This window comes from Lagopus leucura, unplaced genomic scaffold, assembly GCF_019238085.1.
Source record: "Lagopus leucura isolate 7727_CA_CO unplaced genomic scaffold, USGS_WTPT01 Super-Scaffold_100008, whole genome shotgun sequence".
In the NCBI taxonomy this organism is placed as follows: domain Eukaryota; kingdom Metazoa; phylum Chordata; class Aves; order Galliformes; family Phasianidae; genus Lagopus; species Lagopus leucura.
In genome coordinates this window covers 6,324,608-6,343,900 of record NW_024962265.1, presented here as the reverse complement: position 1 = coordinate 6,343,900, position 19,293 = coordinate 6,324,608, and the positions used below count along the sequence as shown (strand labels likewise).

Below are 19,293 nucleotides of genomic sequence, written 5' to 3'. Positions count from 1 at the left end.
TTTCTTTGCCTTTCCAGTCCATCAAGCAAACCGAAAATAATCAATTACTCACACAGCTTTGGTCTTCTATTGTTTGATTGTTGTTTGGTGCTCCGGAGCACATTCAGAAATGTTCCTCCTAGTAAATTTGGGCTTTGCAGTTCAAGATGATGATTCTGAGAGGGGTCAGAGCAGGCTGTCCTGCCTGAAGGCTCAACCTGCCTTGGGAATACTGTTTTATTTGTGTTTCCCCATACCCAGATCTGTTGTAACTAACATTGTCCAGGGTTTGCTGCTCCACAGAGGCACTGCTTTTGCTGTCCCAGATGAACAGACATGGATCAGTGTTGGCTGACTTTAAGGATGCTCTTGCAGGCATGGGGAGCTGGATCTCCCTTCTCCAAAGGGGGTTCTCACAGGGTGCAAGTTTTTAATGCTGTGGGACCAGCATTCTTGAGCCTCCTCCCTTGCTAGCTGGAAGGACTTCCAGCACCAGGGCCAATGCAGGGATGGGCAAAGTTTAGGCTGGACATTAGGAGGAATTTCTTCTTGGAGGAGTGGTCAGTCATTGGAACAGGCTTTTCAAAGAGGTGGTGGAGTTTCCATTCACAGAGAAATTTAAGAGGCATGTGGATGAGGCATTAGGGGAGATGGTTTAGTGTCGGGACTCTGTAAGTCAGGTTGTTGGCTGGACTTGATGTTCTTGAAGATCTTGAAGCATACAGGATTCTATAATTCTATGATACTCTATCTGAGACCAATGAGCCTGGAGAAAAGTCATGTAACAGTGTGGAAAAGAGGAAATACACTGGATTTGGCAAGAGCTGCCCTCAGTGACCCACCTGAGCAACAGCTGCCCACATCCTCTGGCTTGACCACAAGCATTAATTTTCTCATGGAAAGTTTAGAAAGAGAGCAGCACAATCACAGGTAACTTTTGAAACAGCCCCATGGTGGGGATTACAGGAAGACATGGAAAAGGGAAGGTGTTGGAAAAGATCAGTAGCTATATAGGAAACAAGAGCAAGAACAGACTGCAAACTGTACGCTACCATAGTTGTGGTTTGTATAATAGCCATGCATGCAGCATGCACACACTGCAGGGGAGAAACACACATATTTTATATTTATGGATATGTGGATGCAGCTATATGTAGATAACAGAACCGTAAACTCATAGAATGGCTTAGGTTGGAAGGGACCTTAAAGATCATTCAGCTCCAACTCCCTGCTGTGGGCTGGTTTCCACCTACCAGATCAGGCTGCCCAGAGCCCCATTCAGGCCTGGCCCTGAACGCCTCCAGGAATGGGGAATCCACACTGTACATGGATGTTGTATAGAAAGTGAGAGATATTAATCACAAATGACAAGAAATGGGGTGTGGGTATAGGAAGTGAGGGACATTAATCACAAGTGCCAAAACATGGGCAAAACTTGTAACTCATGCAGAGGACAGCAAGCACTGACACGTATCAACTCATTGCTTATCTTAACTCTGCTTTATGAATGGGAAAGGACAGTGTGCCATTGATCCCAGCACTGTGTCTCATACCATACACAGAGGTTTTGAGTTGGCTGGAACCTTATCAGCAAAAGCAGGGGCATGGTGGGTGGGTGTGCTGAGGCACATGGCTCCAGTTCAGAGACCAGCTGCTGTCAGAGAGTTATGTGTTGTTTTATTTTCACTCACATTCACAGTTTATTTCTCTCCTTCCCACTCTCTGACCTAAGACTGGAATGGTTTAGGATTCTTGTCAGGCAAATATTGAAGCCTTCCTTTGAGTTATGCTAGGGAATTTGGTACAGTGACATTTGCAACCATCTCTTTTTTTTGTGTGTTCTAAATTGCTGTTCTTGTCTTTAATCTCTCTGCCTTGTCACAGAGCTAATTCATTGGGTAAGTGGTGCTTGAAGTTGTTTGTAGCCAATTTCATTAAAGCATGGCATTGAGCTTCCAACAAGTAGAGGTAGAAGGAAACAATTCCCTGTTCCGGGTTCTTGAAGTCACGCAGAACCTACGTTTCCCAGCTCAGAATCCAATGAAATACCACAAAATGTGTTAACTAAGACAAAATTAAGTTCTGTGCTTGTAGTACAGCAGAAGCTAGTGTCGGGACTGAGACGTTGGCTGGACTCACCTAAGTCAATGTGGATGTCTATGAGACATCTCCATCTTGGCCAGCACCTCAGGGATCATTGCAGAGGATGCAGTCGTTGCCTGATCACCTATGTTTGCTTGAATTAACTGCTCCTTAAACTCCAAATTAGCTCTCCATTAGTCAAGTTACAAGGACCCTTGGTCAGAAGGGGACACCCCAAACTGTTGACCCAAACCTCATCCCTCACACGCTCTCTCTTAACACAGAGCCTTCCCAACCAGATCATCCGACTCTGACTCTCCTTCCCCCACCAGTAAACATGCACGTTAAATATGTAGTCCTTTCTCTCTTTGCATTATTAATGTGAGACCGTTTATGCCTGCAAGCTATCTTTATTACATCCATGTGCTGCGGATGTGTGTGAGAGGAAGATGAATGGAGTCCTGCTAATGCCTAACAAATGCCTGGTACCATTCAGAGATCTCTGTCTGCTCTTGCAAGGCACTGGCAAAGACGAGCACATACTTATTCCCTCTCTCAAGACCTCACTGGCTATTTTCCAGCCATAGGAATGTTTCTCACCAGAAACACAAGGCATTGTTTTTCAAGTTAGAAAGCTGAGAGAAAACACACAGCTTTCTTGCATTAAGAAAGAACAAGTCTGCCCTCTCTTCTGCCTCTAAGGCTCAAAGGATGGTAAAGATGCTGTATAAAAAGGAAGGCCATTTCCAGAATAAATGAAGTGCTGTGAGAAACAAACCAAAATGGGTATGCTATGGCTAGAAAAGTTGTTTTCAATTAGGTCTTGCAGTCTGCACCCTAGCTTTAAGTTCCAGGTCTCAGTGATAGTCAGTCAACAGCCCTGTGCCCAGTGCTGTTAATAGATGTTTGCAGCTCAGCAAGAGTTCAATCTCAATCATTTTTTTGTTTCTTGTGCCTCTGAAGAAGGTAAACTAAGATTAAAAATGCATCCAGAGCTTCAAACCAGAGCTCTTCTGTCCATTGCATATGTGCAAATCTACTCCAGCATGGAGCTGGGAATGGTATTTACCTATGACACTTCTGTGCCGAATGGATATCCATGAACATTCATTGATATCATGACTCTAAAACAGATCAAGCAGAGATAAATCTTTAAATGGATATTTACTGCCATAGAGAACAGATGGCAGAAGACAAAGCTCCCATGTTCTTATCCCAAGCTGCAAGCATGTTAAGAATGCAGCAGGAAACGTCATTCCTCCTATAAATAAATTTCTCTTGAGAAGAGAGAACCCAGAGTTGAAAGAAAATCAGTCTATCAGCTCTGCAGGCCAAGTCTGAGGCAGGTTTTCCCACGCTGTTCTGCAGCTCATGGCGACCTTTGCTTTCAGCAAGAGAATAGGACGCCTTCAAGCAAACCCAGCAAAAGAGTTGGGGCATGTATTGGTACTGCACAAATTATTTCTGAGTTATTGATTTTCTATCTCCACTGGACAAAGCATAATTCAGCTTTTGCCTTGTTATTAATCATTTTCCAGCATGCACTTAAGAGCAAAGTGGTTGGAAACCTCTCACAGCCAGGACTGTAGTGAGGGCTGTGACAGGGTGGAATAAGGCAGACCTCACAGTGCTCATGGTGGAGTGGTCTTCATTTGTTAAATTCCCTCATGCAAAAGTCTGAGCAGTGCTGCAGATGCTCCCTCTGACACCACAACGAAGCAAGGCATCCAAGGGAAGTTGATCTGCCCTATTCGTGCTGTCTGATTGCAGACTTATACACTGGCATGCAGGTGCTGCAAACCTTTGCTTCCATGACATTTTTCAGTGTGCCTTTTAACTTGACAGCATCACTACTAATCTGATGGACTGTCAAGGTGAGAGCAGAGTTATTCACATACTGTGGATAACAGAAGAGAAGTAGATAATTGAGTGTAGAGAAGGTGCCCAAGAGAGAAGAGAGACCTTGAAGCAGGAACTCCTACTGTCGTAGCATTTTTTGGCAAGTTATTCAACTCTCAAAATGAAGAATTCAGTGTACAAACTTGGACCAGCAGAAAAATAAGAAGCAACATTAAGGAACACGGTTCGTTTGCAATGAATTAATCACCAGCCTTATAGATAAGTAATATAAGTAATTGTGTGTCAAAATATAAAAACTGAATAAGAGGATAAGCTTAAGCAGCAAAACTGTCACCTGTATAATGCTCTGATATAATCACATGTGACTGCCAAAACATCAATTTTATCTGCTTCATCTGAGCTTTATCTTTCCTGACCTGTTCACAAGGATTTGGGGGGAATTGGTTTAATTTGAGCTCTACCTAGACAGACAAATGCTTGGCACACCCTCTCGGGTGTCTGGAAGTTGTAATATTTTCTGACACTTCTAAGAGGTGTAACAAATCAAAACAGACTTTTTGTGAAATGGATCAGGAGTTGTGCCAGACTTTATCCTCCCAAAATCTATTCAGGTTAACAGTGCAAGAGGTGAGAGCACAGCAGAGGTTAATAGATAGTGACTAGTAAACTCCACTGAGTTGGGAATCAGGGTACTGCTCAAATGGGCTTCAAATGATTGGAGCTTAATTGAATTACTGGAAGTGCCCAAGATCTGGAGACCTCATGAGCAGAGGCTCTTCTGTGAAATTTCCAGTATTTGTAATCTTATTTTTAATAGAAAATGAAGAGATTTTTTTCATTACATCTTGGCATTTCATTACATCTGGGAGAGCAATGGCAGGTAGGGGGACAAGAGCAGGCCAGGCAGCGGAAGTCAGAGCCAGAAATGAGGTTTAAGTTTTTGAGCTGAAAGGTGAAGGTGAAGAGAGATAGAGAGGTCACTTGAATTTGGTTATGTGGATTTGGAGCAGGAGAGCTGCTCCAGCAGCTCATGGAACATTTCAGACATCTAGTTAAAAATCCTGCTCAGGGCTTTCTTGGGCAACCAGTACCATGACTGGATCATACAGCTCACTAACAGCCCAAAGCTCAGGAGATGTGGTGGTTTAGCACCAAACCAATTTGTCTCAAAGTAGTGTTTCACAGCCCAAAAAGCAGGAATCTCTTTGTTTCCTTTTCTGGGAGTGTCAAAGAAATGGTGGCTTTTTATTCCACCAACAGATGTATGTGAGTGATTCTTACACATCAATTTTTCCTTGTTGACCAAAACACCAAACTCTCCAAATTGCACAGGCAAGGAGTACAATTAGGCTGTTTCCCAACAATATCCCACTAAAAACTTTCGAAAAGATAATGGGCTGCAAATGATGTGTTTTAGTCACCCTCACACACTCTACAATTCAACTGTACTCCTGGAATGTATTTATAAGGTCTAATTAGGGTTGTGCAGGCTTTGAAACACATGAGCCACTTTCTTAACTGAGGTTGAAAATCATCTCAGTTTCCAACACTGCCTGTATAAAATCATCAAGTCTTGATGGCTTGTGACCAAGGATGTCTATTTTCTCTCCAAGTTTTACATTAGGTGGACTCTATGAAACAATAGCAAAGGACTGATCCCTGCCTATGGTTAGCTAAGGACCCATCCATCCTCTGTAGATTTACATGCTGAATAAATACCATTTTACATTGTAGTTCAGAACAGAAATCACTACAAGAATGAATCCCTCTGACCTCAAAAGTTTCTGCCATAGGGAGTTTCTATTCTGCTAACTCCCAATAGATGGCTTATTCTATGCATTTTGGAGAAGCTCATAAAAAATATATTTAAGATGAGAGTTTATATTCTTGTTTGCTGGTTTGTATTGCCCGTGTCTTGCCTTCAACTTGTAACTTCATCCAGCCTACTTTTACACTTTTATCTCATACAACTATACTAGTTTTTACTATCCCTTTAGGTCTTATTAGTAGAAGAAAAGAGAGAGCAATTTGTGTCTCTTGATGACAAGTCCTCCTCATATGTTCAAAGCCAAATTAAGATGGGACGAATTGCTGTCTGTGTTGACAGCCGTCTCACATTAACTTCAGAGGGAACAAAGCCATCTCCAGTTAGAGAAGATGAACACCAGCTACTATTTCTGCACTACATGCTTACTCCTGGAGACCAGATGCAGATGGGGGATCCAGGCTAGTCCAGGATCTCCTTTCCCCAGAACAGAGCTCAGAGCTGTTACTGTTGCCTGAGAGCAGAGCTTGGAATTCCTCATATTTGAAAACATGATCTAAGAAAACCTGTCAAGGCTCACCTGATGTATAGGATATTGCAAGAGGAAAGCTTGTCAATCCCAGGCCCAAGGGTTCTATATCCCAAGGGTTCTATACACAGTAGTCCTCACCAGAACTTTACAAGACCCAGACAGTCCTGTTGTTCCTGCTTGGCAGCCAGGATGCTCTCAGAGCACAAGCCAAGGTGAATTGTTGGCACTGTATCTGGGTGTGTTCCAAGCAGGATCAATTTTCAGGGCTCTTGATAGCTGGGGCAGCACATCCGCACTCCTTCTGTCTCCAACATCTCTCCACCCAGCCCCTGCTGCAAACCACACGAGGGACTGGGAGGAGGCTTTCCAAATTTTCATAATTTCCACACTGAATTGTTGGAAAGCTTCCTTTTTTCTGTCCTGAACTTTGCTGCCATGCAGCCATCTAATATCTTCCTGTAAACTTTCAAATGCACCAATAGTGGCAGTTTCCTGCAGATGAAAAAGGATTTACTTCACTTACAGCAAGAGGGAACCTGGCCAAGAAGAGTCATAAAAACAGAGGTCGTTGATTTTTAAAAGCACAGTCAGTGCAGTTACGTTACTGCATTCCAACGCATGTAATCAGCCACTGGAGAGCAGTTAAAATGGCCTTGGGGCCGACCTCCAGCTTCTGGGGTTGCTGTCAGGGAATAGATAAGTCAGCTGATGCCAGTTGATAATCTAAGCCCTTTTCCTTAAAATCAGCCACAGCAATGCTGCCCAGGTTCAGGGCTGCAGCAGCATTTTGGAATTTTTTCACTCCTGAGCTTTGTTTGTTGTATTTAATCCACAGGGTCTGCTATTCAAGCTCGTTTTGAAGGGAAATTGCTAAAAGATTCAGGGCAAGGGTGTAGTCAGTGTGAATGCTTTTCTGCGAGGGCCGAGAGATGCTGTGAGGTCTCTGAGCACTTCTTACAGAGCCAAGCATTGATGTTTTCTCTGGAGCCAGCAACATCCCTTCCCAGAGAGTCACAGAATTATAGAATCATAGAATGGCTTGGATTGGAAGGGATCATAAAGATTGAATTCCAACCCCTGCCATGGTCTGTTTGCCCCCCAACAGATCAGGCTGCCCAGGGCCCCAGTCAATCTGGCCTTGAACACCTCTAGGGACGAGGCATCCACAGCTTCTCTGGGCAGCTGTGCCAGTGCCCCCCAATTAAGGGCTCAGTGTGAAAAGATCCTGTTACAAAGAAAGGAAGCAAAACTTTTCTGAAAGTCGGCATCTTTTAAAGAAACTCCAAAGGGAAGCCAGAAATCCAGATACGCTGAGTCACTTGAAGATGGATCAGACATCTTCTGCAGCCCGATATGTTCTTGCATGCAGTCCTTTTCCCATGAGGTCAGTGAGGCCAGGACAAGCTGCAGGACTGCCCTCAAATTCCCCAGGCACCAGGCTCTAAGAAACCCTTCATTGTTTGTGTTTTGTAACTATTGCCCATCAGAGAGTCCATGACCATCTCTCCCCCAAAAGCTTGCGAAGCCAAGAAATGCTTGCATAAAAAGGCCCATGTTCTTTTATCCTGGAATGAACTGATCACGTCCGGTCAGATGGGGACGGAGCCCAGAATACCATCAACGTGGGCTTTTCTTTCCCATGACAGCTTCCCCAGTCAGAGCCTGAGTAAACATGAGGTCACCAGCAATTTATAATTGTTGGGATTTATGACTCTCCTGATCATGGTCTTATACAAGCAATAATATGTTTTTGTTATTTGTTATTCTGTGCTATCACTCTTGACCACTTTATTTTGAAATCAGAAACTGAGAGGTTGTTCCCTTCCAAGGTGGTGCTTCTTGTCTGACTGAACCACTGCCCTGTGCACTGTTGATTTTGGTGGGATTCAGATGTAAATCTTCCAATTCCTGTCAAAGCACAAAATAAGATCCCTACTGACAGAGCTACGATGTATTTGAGACGTACCTCCATTGCACTTTAGACCTAGGCAGTAGTTTAAAAGAGATGTTCTCACAGCTGAATACCCTGTTTTACCTCCTTTTTGTGATGGTGCACAGGGATCCCAAGAACTATACCTGGGACTGTCAGGGGCTGAGAATAATGATCTTTGAGGTCTCTTCCAACCCGGGACATTCTATGATTCTGTGATAAGTAAGAGTGGCAGAATTTTTGCTCTCTGTCCTCTGGTTTTGCCTGAGCTTGGAGGAGTGCTGTTACTGCCCTGGTTTATACCAAATTCTAGGCAAATGCACCTTCAAAAAGTGCAATGATGGAAATGTGTACTTCTCTGTTCTTCACAATCCTGCAGTAACCCCAGTGAGATCAACCAGGACCAACTTTGTCCTCAAGTGCCTGTTTCACATCTTGGCTCTGTGAAGGAAGTTTTCCTCTGCTTTAGGAGGCTGTGGCATGACTTTTCTCACAGCTGACTGTCTGCGGTATGGGGATGAACCCCAGTTCCTAGCCCTCCTGTCAGGGCCCTTCAGAGGCTGTGGTTCACTGTGAGAATGGCTCACTGGGGGCAATGGACCACACACTGCCAGGACTTGTCCGTGGGGTAAAGGTAGTCATACGGAGACAAAGAGCAGTTCACCATCCTAACCATGGATGAAGTGTTTAGGACAGTGAACATCAAGAGCCGTGAGTGCAGATCAGAAGTCCTTCATCCCTGTGGGAGCTTCCTGCAAGAGTAGGGATCGTGCTGTGACTGAATTGCTGAGTTGCACAGGGTGTGCTGTGCCTGACCTACAGGAGAAGGCATGGCATGGCATTTCAGGCAGGCACACAGGGCCGAGTCACATATGGTCTGGTGGGAACTGCCCAGAAGGAGCGAGGGGGATTTTGCATGTGGTTCAAAGAGAATTGCATGGATAGAATATGTGGCCCTAAGCAGGGAATTGAGTCTATTTCAACCACATAAAGCTATTCAACTTGGGAAAAACATTAGCTGAGTTTTGATCCCCCCTTTTCTTTCCAAGCTACTGTGGCTCTTGGGCAGAACTTCCAAGCTCTTCATTCTCATAAAAGTTCCTATATTTGTTTTCCTCAGACTTGAGACCTCTTAAAAAAAATATATATATATTAAAAAAATCTGCCATATCCTTCAGCTGCAAATGATTTAATCATTCTTGGCTTTGTGTGATCTGAATATTTTCTTGTTCTCTTGCTTTGCAGCTGTGACCTACTTAATTACAAGCAGGAAACAAACCCCAGAATCATTAGCCATTCTGCCTGGCATGAAGAAGAGGAAAAAAAATAAAAATCTTATGTCGTTAAATACTAGGATGTCCTTCTTAATAACAGGAAGTCAAGATGCAGATAGCAACAGTGAACGTTTGAATACTTTGTGCACCAAGATAAGAATGGCAATGAGTTTATGGGTTTTATTTTTCATGGCATGGATATTTTGGGGGCAGGAGAAATGACAGATGCTTCTAACAACAGTCAAAATGGGAATGAGTCATAAATTTCTAAAACGAAGAGCGTAAATCCTCTTTGTTTTAACTTCTGAACAGCTTTAGTATTCTGCCCACAGAGACAACAAAGTGACTGACTTGCTGCTTCGATCCAGCCTCTATCAATCCATTTTCTGGAAGCTATAGCAAACAAACCAGTGAGTTTGAATTCCACGTCACAAATTGTCAGGTTGGAAGGCAGACCATGAGGGAGTTTGATTAACTGCTCTCCTCCTCCTCAGATGGAGTCTGGGATACTATTTATAGGTCCTGGAGCTCAGCACCCTATCTGGATGTGCTGGTGGGTATGTGGGTGTAACAGTGGCTGCAGAAAATATCTAGGGATAGGGAAATCCAGGATTGCCAGCATTAAGGACTGGCTGTCCCACAGAAGCACTTTAGCCTGCTTGGCCCAGTTGTCCACGGTGATAGCAGATCAAAGATACAAATCTCTCAAAGCATCGTGAGACAATAGAAAATGTTGTTTGTACAGTGTTTTAAGCTGAGCAGTGGCAGGAGTGCGAATTATCATCTTCTGTCAACTGTGCATGCATTATCACTTTAGGTGGCATGGATCCAGTGCTGTCCTACAATACAAATGGAGATTTTCCATTAGTGGGAGCAACAAGGGTCTGCGTTTTGGGAGCAAATAGAGTAGAGGTCAACTCACATGCTCTACTGAGAAGGTCTGACTGGTCCCAGCTGGGGAAATGCTCTCAGCATGAAGATCTCTTGTAGTACAGTAATCTCCCTATGCTGGCTCTCAAGTTTCCCATCTGCAGATGAATTGTTCTGTGGTAACAGAGATAACCAAACCATCCCCGAGCAAGCCAGCCCCATGTAGATGCCGTGAATGATTGTGCAGGCATTGTGCTTGGTGGTGTTAACAGCTCAGCCCATGGTTTCCTCTGGGAGCTCTGTACTCCACAGTCAGCAAAGCCATCACTTTTCTCCACAGCACTCCCTGTGCACTTTTAGCACCACCTGTGTATACAGTGCTGCTCCCACAGGGAACATACGTGCATATAGTCATTCTTCACCTCAGGGAACATTTATTCACCCACAGTTTGACAATCGCTGTAGGATCTTTCAACACAGAGTTTGCGTTATTGATCCAGGATACCTTAAGCATTTCTGTGGAATTTGCCCATTTGGCTTTCCAGCAGGCTGAACGCGTATTTACATTTTTAATGCAACACAGCTCCCCTGAGATTCCATAGCACCTGAAAAATGTCAGTGAAATAATCAGCCGAGGAAATGGAGACTCATAAAGTGATCTGACTTGTCTAATGTTACTCAGGAAACTGATGTCTTTTCTGGAATAGGACCAGATCCCTCCTCGCTGCTACTCAGAAGGTCAAATTTGACCAGCTTATATTATATCTGTCCTCTCCTAGTGACAATTACATCCAAAGCAGAAAGCATTTCTTTGAAACAATCATTTATAGGGAGCTTCAGAATAAATTAAATATATGCGATTTATCTTAGACAGGAACAGGCTTTCCAGCATGCACGCAACATCAAGCATATGAAATCTGGTCCATTGATTTTCTAAAATATGTTCCCTTTGCCCTCCTCCTTTTTAATGAAACGCTCAGCTCTTGTCTGTGAACAGGAAGAACTTTGTATTAGTCACTGAATGCAGTGAGTGTTACCACTGGGTCTGAATCAGACAGACCGCTTAAATATATCTGCAGGAGAAGTTGTAAGAAAATGTTCTAATGAAACAGGACATTTGTGCTGTATGTACACAGACAGCAAGACTGCCCTTCATTAAATTATCCATCTTGCCACAGGGCAAGATAGCAGACTGGTTTTTTTATGAGCCACCAAATTTATCCTTTCCCCCAAGCAAATAGCACCTGCAATGTGTAGCAATGTGCCCTCCAAACTACAGCCAAGGCCATGGACTTTTGACAGCTTGTCAAGTATTTGCTAGTAAGGAGTGGGAAGCATATGCTAGATGTACAATTAGAAATGATGTGAATTAGAAATGATGTGAAAGGAGAAAGAAAGTAGGAAAGAAAGGCGCAGACTCTTTAGCTGGGTCTGTTTTAATAGGACAAGGAGAAATGGTTCCAAACTAAAAGAGGGGAGGTTGGATATAAGGGAAAGGTTTTTTGCTGTAAGAGTGGTGAGGCACTGGCACAGGTTATGCAGAGAGGTGGTGGATGCCCCATCCTTGGAGACAATCAAGGTCAGGCTGGATGGGGCTCTAAGCACCTGATGGACCTGTAGGTGTCCCTGTTCATTGCAGGGGAGTTGGACTAGATGGCCTTTAAAATTCCCTCCCAGCTCTAACAATTCTATGATTCTATGATTCTGCATGGGTTCTGGGGATCCCATATATATACACACTTGCTCCAATCTCTGAAGGGATAGAGAAATGTTAGAAACAAGAAAAGTATCACTGAACAAGTACATGACTCCAGTGAACACACAGGTGTGTCCCATCTCCAGTCTGAAATTCAGTGCCTGCCCCATGGGCACAAATAGGCTTATCTGAGGTTCAATTCTTTCATCCCTGAACCTTGCCAGAGGCTATTTTAGGCACTGGTGAATAATGTGGAAGGAAAGCAGCTCAGCTCCTGGATGAGCTTTTAATTGCCCCCCCCCCCCCACCCAAAAAAAAAAAAAAAAAAAAATTCCCCCCCCCTCGTTCATATGTGCCTCCTGAGCAGACTGGGATTTTCCTTTTTATTTTTTTTCCTTTCTACCAGTCAAAAATAACTCTCCTGAGCATTTTGGCAAACAAGATCAGAGAGCAGCATGGTGAAAAACCTTATAGTGACGGGCATGTGCAGATGCATGCTGCTTTGATTGGACACCCCGGTCACAGGACGTTACCATCCCCACTGGGATTAGAGTTAATCATAAGCTTTGGGTTTCCAAAGTGAATAATCGTATTTAAGATCTCGCCATTCACTTTCCATGGCTGTTCTGCACTATTTACTTAATACATTGCTCTGACCTACATCCCCTCCTGCAGACTCATTCACTGCAGTACTTGTAGAGAAAAAGGATTAATAGCAAATCTCTGCACAATCTCTCTCACGTTTCTGCTTAGTAGAAGTGAAATCACTTCAGCAGTTTGAGCATTAGGGACAAGTATGGACCCGGCTTCATAGGACTCACTTACTATTAAACCTTGTTGAATCATGAACACAGCTTACTTTAGGAAATGAAATGTGTATTATTTGAGGATATGACATACTCTCCTGTGTCAGTCAATAAAAATCCCTCTAAAATGAGGACACGTACAGTTTAACACACAAGGAGCTGCTGTTCACATAACCATCATACTTAGCACTGCCAGAGCACTTTACATTTTCAGAGAGCTTTAGAGATATTATGATCAAGGTAGATGACTGGAATAGTAAATTTTCATTTGGTTATTAGCGTAAATCAGCAATTTGTTCCATTACGGAACGTTTTGGGCCATATGGACTCACGAGAACATCGGAGGAAATTGGCCAGGATTTCCAAATCGTGATGTTCTTCTGAAAATGTAAGGGCAGAGCAGCCTTCAGTTTCTGGCATTTTCTCTGCAGGAGAGTTCTCAGGCTGCCATTGACAAGGGGATGTGGGGTGGAAGTTTTTTATGTTTGTGTTTGGGGCAGCATGTGATGGGTGATGGTGAGAAGGTGCAGTGCAGACGTGGCTCACTTTTCTATAGGGCAGGATATCTTTGGGTAAATACTACCACAAGTCACTTCCTGACCTGCAGCTCAAGAGAAGTTCACCATGACAGTGATGGGACCTGAGGGAATGGCACGGAGCTGTGTCAGGTCAGGGTCATGTTGGGTGTCAGGAAAAGGCTGTGCACCAGAGAGCAGCAGGCATGGAACAGGCTGCTGAGGGCAGTGGGCACAAGCCCTGAACTGCTGGAGTTCAAGAAGTGTTTGGACAGCACTCTCAGACATAGGATTTGAATGTTGGATGGTTGGGTATGGAACCAGGAGTTGGACTTTATGGGTGATGTTTGTGGGCCCTTTCCAACTTGAGGTTTCCTGTGATTCTGTACAATTCTGCAAAGTTCAAGCACAATCAGGTGTTCAGGTCTCATGCTCCAGTCAGACAGAGGTCTTACAGTAACGCAGAATGATTACAGGGTCAGCCAAGTTACTTTTCATTGCTCTAATGGGCACTGACATTTGAACAAAACTGTGAACGGGTCCAGCGTGGACATCCACACTTGATTCTCATTCCCTCTTTAAATTTAGGTAAGTTTCATTTGCCTGGAATATATATTGTTTATTAGAGCCCTCAAAGTCTGAGGTTCTGTGCTTTCAACTAAAATGCCATGCCAAGATCCCTATAAACCCATTCTTCTAACATTTACTCATACAAACAGATGATAAGACCTGGCAAAAATACAAGAAATAAAAGTGATGCTATGCAGACTTCTCACTCTGCTCCCACTGTCCTGCACCAACCTCACAGTGCAGAAACCTTCCACTGTCTCTCCTTGGGTGGCAGTGAGGCCATTGGCAGTGGGAAAGAGGGAGAATCCCAAATGGGGCAACATGAGAGATGAGTCCGCCTTGGTTGGAGTGGGGATAGAGTAAACCCAGAGGCTGAGACTCTCAAATTGATTTGGAGCCCAACACCTATTTAGAAATTCCTGCAGTTTGTGATCCAAAGCAGTTACAAAAGAGATCTTCTGAAAGCTCCCACCAAGAGCTCTTTGCAAGGACATGGGAAGCCTACAGAAAGACATGGGGAGACGAACAGCTCTTTCTCCATGTGCTTTGTCACTTGACAGTGGGTCATCCCTTACTGTTCCTTGTCCAGTCATCCAAGAAAATGATGTGCTATTAAAGCACAAGGGGGAAAATGCAACTAGTTAAACATCTCAGAAAACCATTTCCAGCACAAGAAAGCATGAAGCTGGAATATGAAAGGGAACTTTACACATGAAGATCTAACAACATGAATCCTCTCAGCATTATAGAGAAGTGAAGATCAAAAAGGATAATGGATTTGAAATAAGACTTAAAAGACCACATTGGCCTGGAGCTGCAGGGACCGTTGGGGCCATATGTTAAGCAGAAACAGGATGTTTTTGGTGTGTCTACAGCAAGCTCAAAGGAAAATGCCCTCCTTCCAGCATGTCTGTCTGTCAACACCCCCAAGTAAATCCACACCCACTGGAAAGCTGTGGGTAGGGAGCACGCTGGGGAGTAATGCTAAACTCCTTCTTCCAAGGCCAGAATATGAAATCTGCCTAAAGGAAAAACATGGACATGTCTCTTGAGCTCCTGGTGCAGGCAGCATCTACCTACATCAATACCAGGGTGGCTTTCAGGGAACCACAGTGAGAAGGAACACATTGCTGGGGTTGGGAAGCCCACCCTCAGCCTTCAGTGACAGCCCCGCGATGCAACACAGCAGGTGGTTCTACTAATTTTTTTTATCTTACTTCTCATGGAAAGTAAGAAGCTATTTTTACACCCCAGTAACAGCCTTTGGACTGTCAGTAAAACGTGGGAGGTTTTGTAGTAGCTGTTTTGCCTGACGTTTTCTCAGAGATAGCTGGAAATAGTGCGTAATTAGAGAGGCTGTGTTGGAAAGACCTGCAAATATCTACAGATCTATGGAGAGTGCAAGTATCTATACTCCATGTAGAGTGCAAATGTTTTTTTTTTCATTATTGAGCACAGCGAAGGTGAAACTAAATGTGGTTTATAGAAATGTAAGATGATCTTACAGGCATCAAAGTATAGACCTGCAGAAGAGCCAAGTTCATTTGATTTCCTCTTTCTTCTATCATTCTCTGTAGAAAAGACTTCTGGGCTATTTGGATACAGAAGTGCACCTTTAATGGTGTGTCCCTGGAAAAGAATTTCAACAGAAACCTACTTTATTTTGCTGAATTCACATTAAGACAGTTTGCAACCAGGACTAATTTCAGACTTACAGAATCATAGAATGGCTTGGGTTGGAAGGACTAATTTCCCTGGACTAATTTTCCCCTTGGCTTCTGGCACACCTAGAGATGCTGGGGTCTGCAGGGAACAGATCTGTGCCTGAGGAACACCCACAGCTGCAGTTCCCCCAGAGCTCAGCTGGATTATCCACATTCAGGCAGCTTTTACCCCCTCAAAAATAGTGTGTTTCTAATTGACAGGAAAACCTTGCAGGAAACCAAACAATCTGCTCTAATCATGAAGGAAAGTCTACACATTCAGTTGACCACTAGACCTGCTATAAACTCAAGTGACTGCAAAGGATCCTGCTCCAGCCTATCAGTTAAATAAATATGTAGCAAAAGCATTTTCTGAAAGTCTGATTATGTCATCAGCAGAGTGAAAAGGCTTCTTCAGAGCTGCCCTCATCTGTTGAGTAATTACTGAGTTGGGACAGGGGCCAAAAGGCTCCTTTTGAACACACAGAAAGACTGGATGCACATGTAGAGCTGCTAAATATAAACCTGTGGCATATCCTCCATTTCCCCTCCTCTCCCCCTTGCAGAATACCAAGGGAGTTACATCACATCCCAGAGCAAGCCGTTGTGATGGTTTCTTCCCCCCTGTATTCCTTTATCAGACACATTTCTTTCTTGTGCTCCCAGGCAGAGATCTGCTGTAGCCTGGAGCAAATACTGTATAGTCAAGTAGAATTAAACAAATCTCTCTCTCTTCCAAATGAGGTTGTATAGTTCCTGGTTCCTTATGGAGGCAGTGTGTTATTTAGTTTACAGGAAGGCAAAGAAATAGTCAAGAGATGGTAATGATGATGGGGCTGTTTGGAGTGGAAGAGAGAAGGCTCTGGGGAGACCTAAGAGCAGCCTTTCCGTATCTAAGGTGGGCTATAAGAAAGAAGGGGGCAAGACTCTTTAGCAGAATCTTTTGTGATAGGACAAGGAGAAATTATTCCAAACTAGAAGAGGGGAGATTTGGACTGGATATACTAAAAAAAGTTATTGTAAATAAGGACAGTGAAGAACTAGAACAGGTTGCTCAGAAAAGTGGTGGATGCTTCATCCCTGGAGACACACAAGGTCAGGCTGGACAGATTCTGAGGAACCTGATGTAATTGTAGGTGTTCATTGCAAGAGAGTTGGACTAGATGACCTTTGGGAGTCCCTTCCAACTCAAATGACTCCATGAACCTGGGAGAGAGGGAAAGTGAAGGCTGAACACCAAGAAAACAGATACATGGGATCCGAGAAAATGTCACTTTGCAAAATAAATAGTGTCTAACAAGGTTGAAAGAAATATTATTATTATTTTTATGATGCCACTCTAAAAATGCTGTCCTGAAAAAGCAATCAGGCTGAGAATATGAGTTTTGCAGCTGTGTTTTCCCGGCTCTTCACTTCCCTGTCAATGAGCTGATGAACATCCTCATTCTGTAGTTGTCATGCACCCCTTGCTTTGTATCCTCCAGTCCTCAAAGATCAAACCATGGTTGGGGAAAAGTTGGGACCCACCTACTGCAAACCAAACAGCAATGAATACCCTTGTTCCTTATTGACCCATGGAGCTGAATCAGAGAAACCATAGTGGTTTTTAGGAAAGGGTGGCTCCTCAGCTCTGCTACATGAGAAATCACCATCTGATGTTTTAGAGGCTTACTGTTTGCATGCCCTCTGTGATTTCAACACAATGTGGGGTTTTCCTAAACTGCTAAACACTGTTTCCATGTAGGCGCTCCCCAATTGACTCCCATCTGCTCCCTGCAAATCCTGCTGCATTTTCCTGCACATTCCTATGAAGGGAGAGTGAAATGAGTAAAAAATAAACATGCAGCTGTCTCTGAGGTTTGCATTGTGGTTTTGGTAAAAATACTTCTGCCTTAGTTTCCCCACCTGGTCATTAAACCCATAGGCAGGAGAAGGGGCATAGAAGAAGGAGAATTTAGGTGGAAAAAGGGTTGTAATTTAATCACCCATATTTTGTGATGATTTACTTGCAGTGCAAAACCTGTGTGTTGATAAACTGTTTTCAGCCTCATCTGATCAGTTCACCACTTCATAGGTGTCAGCAGCACTGAAGTGTTCACCCAGGCAAGCTGCTCTGGGCTCCTACATGGGAGCAGGCATGGAGCTGGTCTCTTCTCATCTCCTATGTGAGGTAGGGATGGCGAATGTGGCTCTTCACATCCATAGACTTTGGTGTCCAGCTCAGACAGAGAGAACTGAAAGACATTCTGCAATTCTTGTTCATATGAGACCCCTCCTTACTAATGCAAACTCAACAGTGGTTAAAAATATGCCCATCCTAGCTGATTTTAAATGGATATTGTTTAATCCATGCAACCTTCCAAGATATCGTCTACTGGATAAATTGGGTGCTTTGCAGAGGGTTGCCTAAGTCTCATATAAAGAACTCACACAAATGAGTTAAAAATGCTCCAAAAGAGACAGTTGGGTGGAAAAAAGACCAGAATATATCCGTGCAATGGTTAGTCAACAAGCAAAAGAAAAGGATGAAATGTTGCATGTGGTGAAACGTTCTTCTCAGCTGTTATTTGGGAGTGGTTGAAAGAGTTAAGCCCAATACTGGAATGTCTTGGGAATGTTGGCAGAGGGAGAGCAAGCAGTTTTTTTCCTCCCTCTGGATGGAGTCCCAGGACTGAGCTTTCAAAGTGATGACTTTGGATTCGAGTTTGCTTCTTGGTTCTGCAGCAGAAAGCTGGGATGTGATGCCGTGGAACCAGGAAGCCCTCTGCAAGGGAAATGCAACTGCCTTCCAAAGTCAGGAGAGGTGTTTTTATCTTCTCCCTGCTCGCCCCTGGTGCAGCAGAATTCGCTGTGAGAAGATACACACACGGAGAAACCACATCCTGAAGGGTGTGCACGAAGAGAGAAAGGCACATCCCTAAACAATTTATTTTGACCGCTGGTTTTTGTCGTTGGATTTGGTTTGGTGGTTTTGTTTTGGAACTTTTTTTAGTGTTGGCCTTTTTTTCTCTCTCTTTTTTTCTTTTTTTTCTTTTTCTTATTTTTCTGTGGTGGAAATCGCAGTGACTCTTTAACCTTGCAGTTGATAAGGCATTAGCCGATCGCCTCCAAACAGGGAGCCCGGCGTTTATTGCAGGGAGCTGGCATGGCTGCCGTGCTCTTTGGCTTTGAGGATCTGCTCTACAGCTGGGACAGCCTGGTGTGGAGCCTGACATCCCGGGCTCTGAGGACTTGCCGCTTCGGAAATCTGAGGGTCCTGCAGCTCATGCTGAAGCCATGGTGCATTTCCAGAGCCATTTATCAGGTAGGGTTTTAAAACACCAGGCCAGACCTTCAAACCTGAGTGCTGCAGAGGGGAACCTCCTGGGGAGCTGCACAGGGTACCATCCTGCTCCCAGCACTGCAGGTAGTGGGGCAGAGGAGATGCATGTGGGTAAAACCCAAGAGGGGAAATGTAGGGTTGGAGAATGATGGTGGGGTTTCCTGAAGTGGAGTGGAAAATGTGAATTAAGGGTCACTCTGCTTATCTTCCAAACTTGTGAAGCTTTATGTTTGTATGTACGGCCATCCTTAGCTGTGCTGCATCCTTGAGCTGCCTCTGTGATGGAAAGAAAGTAATTTATAACCTGTTTGAAGGAAAGGACACCTAGAGACATGTAGTCTGCTGGTGGAAAACGGGCAAACACAATCGGTTCTAAATGCAGAGGCACT

The 19,293-nt window shown here is 43.9% G+C and overlaps 1 protein-coding gene across 3 annotated transcripts in view; it reads left to right on the top strand.

The window, feature by feature from the left end:
- FRMD4A (FERM domain containing 4A) overlaps nucleotides 1–19,293 on the top strand; it is a 206,992-nt gene that overhangs the window by 14,526 nt on the left and 173,173 nt on the right. The window contains exon 1 of one of the 3 annotated variants that reach the window (XM_042872849.1): nucleotides 18,359–18,886. The exons of 1 other annotated variant lie outside the window; for it this stretch is intronic. In XM_042872849.1, coding sequence (XP_042728783.1) covers nucleotides 18,728–18,886 — 159 coding nt within the window. In that variant the 5' untranslated portion in view covers nucleotides 18,359–18,727. Of the gene's footprint in view, nucleotides 1–18,358; nucleotides 18,887–19,293 lie in introns of those variants that run through there. One more of the 3 variants, XM_042872844.1, reaches the window with a different exon arrangement.